General features: G+C 25.6%; 1 protein-coding gene across 1 annotated transcript in view; it reads left to right on the top strand.

Annotated features, from left to right (window-relative positions):
- Nucleotides 1-1,799: 1,799 nt before the first annotated feature.
- Nucleotides 1,800-2,983, top strand: part of Bm17856 (Uncharacterized protein) — a gene marked incomplete at both ends in the record, with an annotated part of 3,965 nt that continues 2,781 nt past the window's right edge. Inside the window, 2 exons of the mRNA XM_043082610.1 lie at nt 1,800-1,826; nt 2,201-2,983. The exon at nt 2,201-2,983 is cut by the window's right edge and continues 2,781 nt beyond it. Of these exons, the coding sequence (XP_042938544.1) occupies nt 1,800-1,826; nt 2,201-2,983 (810 nt within the window). The remainder of the gene's footprint in view (nt 1,827-2,200) is intronic.

Below are 2,983 nucleotides of genomic sequence, written 5' to 3'. Positions count from 1 at the left end.
TACACTTAATTATTCCTTTTATCGTTATTTTATCAATTCACCTGAAATTTACGCTATGGTAAAAGGTGGAAGGAAAAAAGAATATTTTCCGAATTATTTTCTGAAAAATATCAACGAAAAAAGAAATTTTTTCCGGATTATTTTCTGAAAAAAATATTATTCTAATCAAAAAGGAAAAAAAAAAAAATATCCTTTTACTTATCAGATAATCTTTCTGATTATTTTTGCTGAAGCTAACTTCCACGAAACGTACGAGATATGTCACATATGAAATAATACAAGCATTATACGTACAACAAATTTGATTATTGTTTTCTTTTCTTTTTCATTTTTTTTTTTTTTCCTTTTTTTGTGAAATTTTTCATAATGTGAAATTATGAATTATACGTAACGATAATGAATAAATATTGATAAATAGCAATTAAAATTAATTTTCATGATTTGATGGTTTATTATCGTTGTTTAAAGTGTAGATAATGAGAACATATTGTACGGAAAAAATAATCGCTTACAATTTCACGTGTTATGTGATATTTTATATTAAATCTCTTTTTTTTTTTTTTTTAACGTGCACTTCATTTTTATTTACGTAACCGTGTAAAAGCAAAAAAAATCTCTTTTTTTACGTGTACTTCATTCCTACTTACGTAACCGTGTAAAAGCAAAAAAAATCTCTTTTTTTACGTGTACTTCATTCCTACTTACGTAACCGTGTAAAAGCAAAAAAAATCTCTTTTTTTACGTGTACTTCATTCCTACTTACGTAACCGTGTAAAAGCAAAAAAAATCTCTTTTTTTACGTGTACTTCATTCCTACTTACGTAACCGTGTAAAAGCAAAAAAAATCTCTTTTTTTACGTGTACTTCATTCCTACTTACGTAACCGTGTAAAAGCAAAAAAAATCTCTTTTTTTACGTGTACTTCATTCCTACTTACGTAAACGTGTAAAAGCAAAAAAAAGAAAATAGCTAATTATTACACCAAAGAATTAAACCTAAGAAATAATTTACGTAAACAAATTTGGTTGTTTTTTTTTTTTTTTTCTAACAATTTCATATAAAAACATTTATAATTAATCGATATATATATTCAATTTCAAGTTTTTAATTCACAATGATTAATCGCTAAATTTTATTTTATTACTATTATCTAAATTCTAATTAATAATATCATTTTACAAATGTATTATTGGTTCCATAAAATCATTCAATTCTTTATGCTTTCTTCTAAAAATTAATCTTTCATTAATAATATATAAAAATAGCATGAAATTTACTTGAATTAAGTAAAACTTACATCTAAAACTATCTTTGTTTCTTTTTTTTATACTTTTTAATTATTAGATAAAAAGATAATTAAAAAAAAAAAAAAACAAATTTGTTGTAAGAAAGGAAGAAAAACAATGATTTGATTGATAAGTTTACTACTATTAACATTTGAGTGTAATTTAACATATATAAGCTTATTTTGTAAGCTAAATAAACTTTATCAATTTTTAAATTTTTTTTTTTTGAAAGAAGCGATTATTTAAGCAAAAGAAATTTGTTAAAATAAATATAAGAGAAAATTGTTTTTTTAAAAAAAAAGAAAAATAATAATAATAATTCAATTTTCGCGCGTAATAATTTAAATATGGCGGGAAAATGAATGAAAAAAAGAAAATTTGAAAATGAGAATTAATAAGAAAAATTTATGCTAAAAATATTTTAGTTCACAAAAAAAAAAAAGAAAAAAAAATTTGTAAACTAGTGTAATTCATTTAATTTTTAACAAAATCTTTTGTACTTATCGAAAATTAATGAGCAAAAATCAATTTTGTACGAATGTTTGTTCATCAAAAATCAAACTTTCATGAATTTTTCCGATTTAGTTAGCAATTTTTTTTCTTTTTTTTTATTGGAATTATGAAAAAAAAATTTCTTTTTTGATAATATTAAATTAAATTTCAATTTTTTTTTTTTGTGATAAAAATGATCAATTATTATTTGATTAAAATTATTTTATACATATATATATGTTTTATTTGTTTACTTATTTATTTATAAATATATTTCAATTATTTTTTTGCATTCCTTTTTTATGCATTCATCTGTTAAACATTTTTTTTAGAGAAATAGAATTTGAAAATATAAAACAATTATCGTAGAATTAATCAACAAAGAATAGATAACAAAAAAAAAAAAAAGAAATTATTGTTAGAAAAGTCAAAGGGCAAAGGTCATCACCATCATCATCATCATCATCATCACCATCATCATCATCACCATCATCACCATCATCATCATCACCATCATCATCATCACCATCATCATCATCATCATCATCACCATCATCATCATCACCATCATCACCATCATCACCATCATCATCACATCATCATCATCATCATCACCATCATCATCATCATCATCATCATCATCACCATCATCATCATCATCATCATCACCATCATCATCATCATCATCATCATCACCATCATCATCATCACCATCATCATCATCACCATCATCATCATCACCATCATCATCATCACCATCATCATCATCACCATCATCATCATCACCATCATCATCATCACCATCATCATCATCACCATCATCATCATCACCATCATCACCATCATCATCATCACCATCATCATCATCACCATCATCATCATCATCATCATCACCATCATCATCATCACCATCATCATCATCACCATCATCATCATCACCATCATCATCATCACCATCATCATCATCACCATCATCATCATCACCATCATCACCATCATCATCATCACCATCATCATCATCACCATCATCACCATCATCATCACCATCATCATCATCATCACCATCATCACCATCATCATCATCACCATCATCATCATCACCATCATCACCATCATCATCATCACATCATCATCACCATCATCATCATCATCATCACCATCATCATCATCACCATCATCATCATCATCATCATCACCATCATCAT

This window comes from Brugia malayi (assembly GCF_000002995.4).
Source record: "Brugia malayi strain FR3 genome assembly, contig: Bm_v4_Chr4_scaffold_001, whole genome shotgun sequence".
NCBI lineage: Eukaryota > Metazoa > Nematoda > Chromadorea > Rhabditida > Onchocercidae > Brugia > Brugia malayi.
Note: the sequence above shows the minus strand (reverse complement) of the source record. Positions and strands in the feature narration are given on the sequence as shown.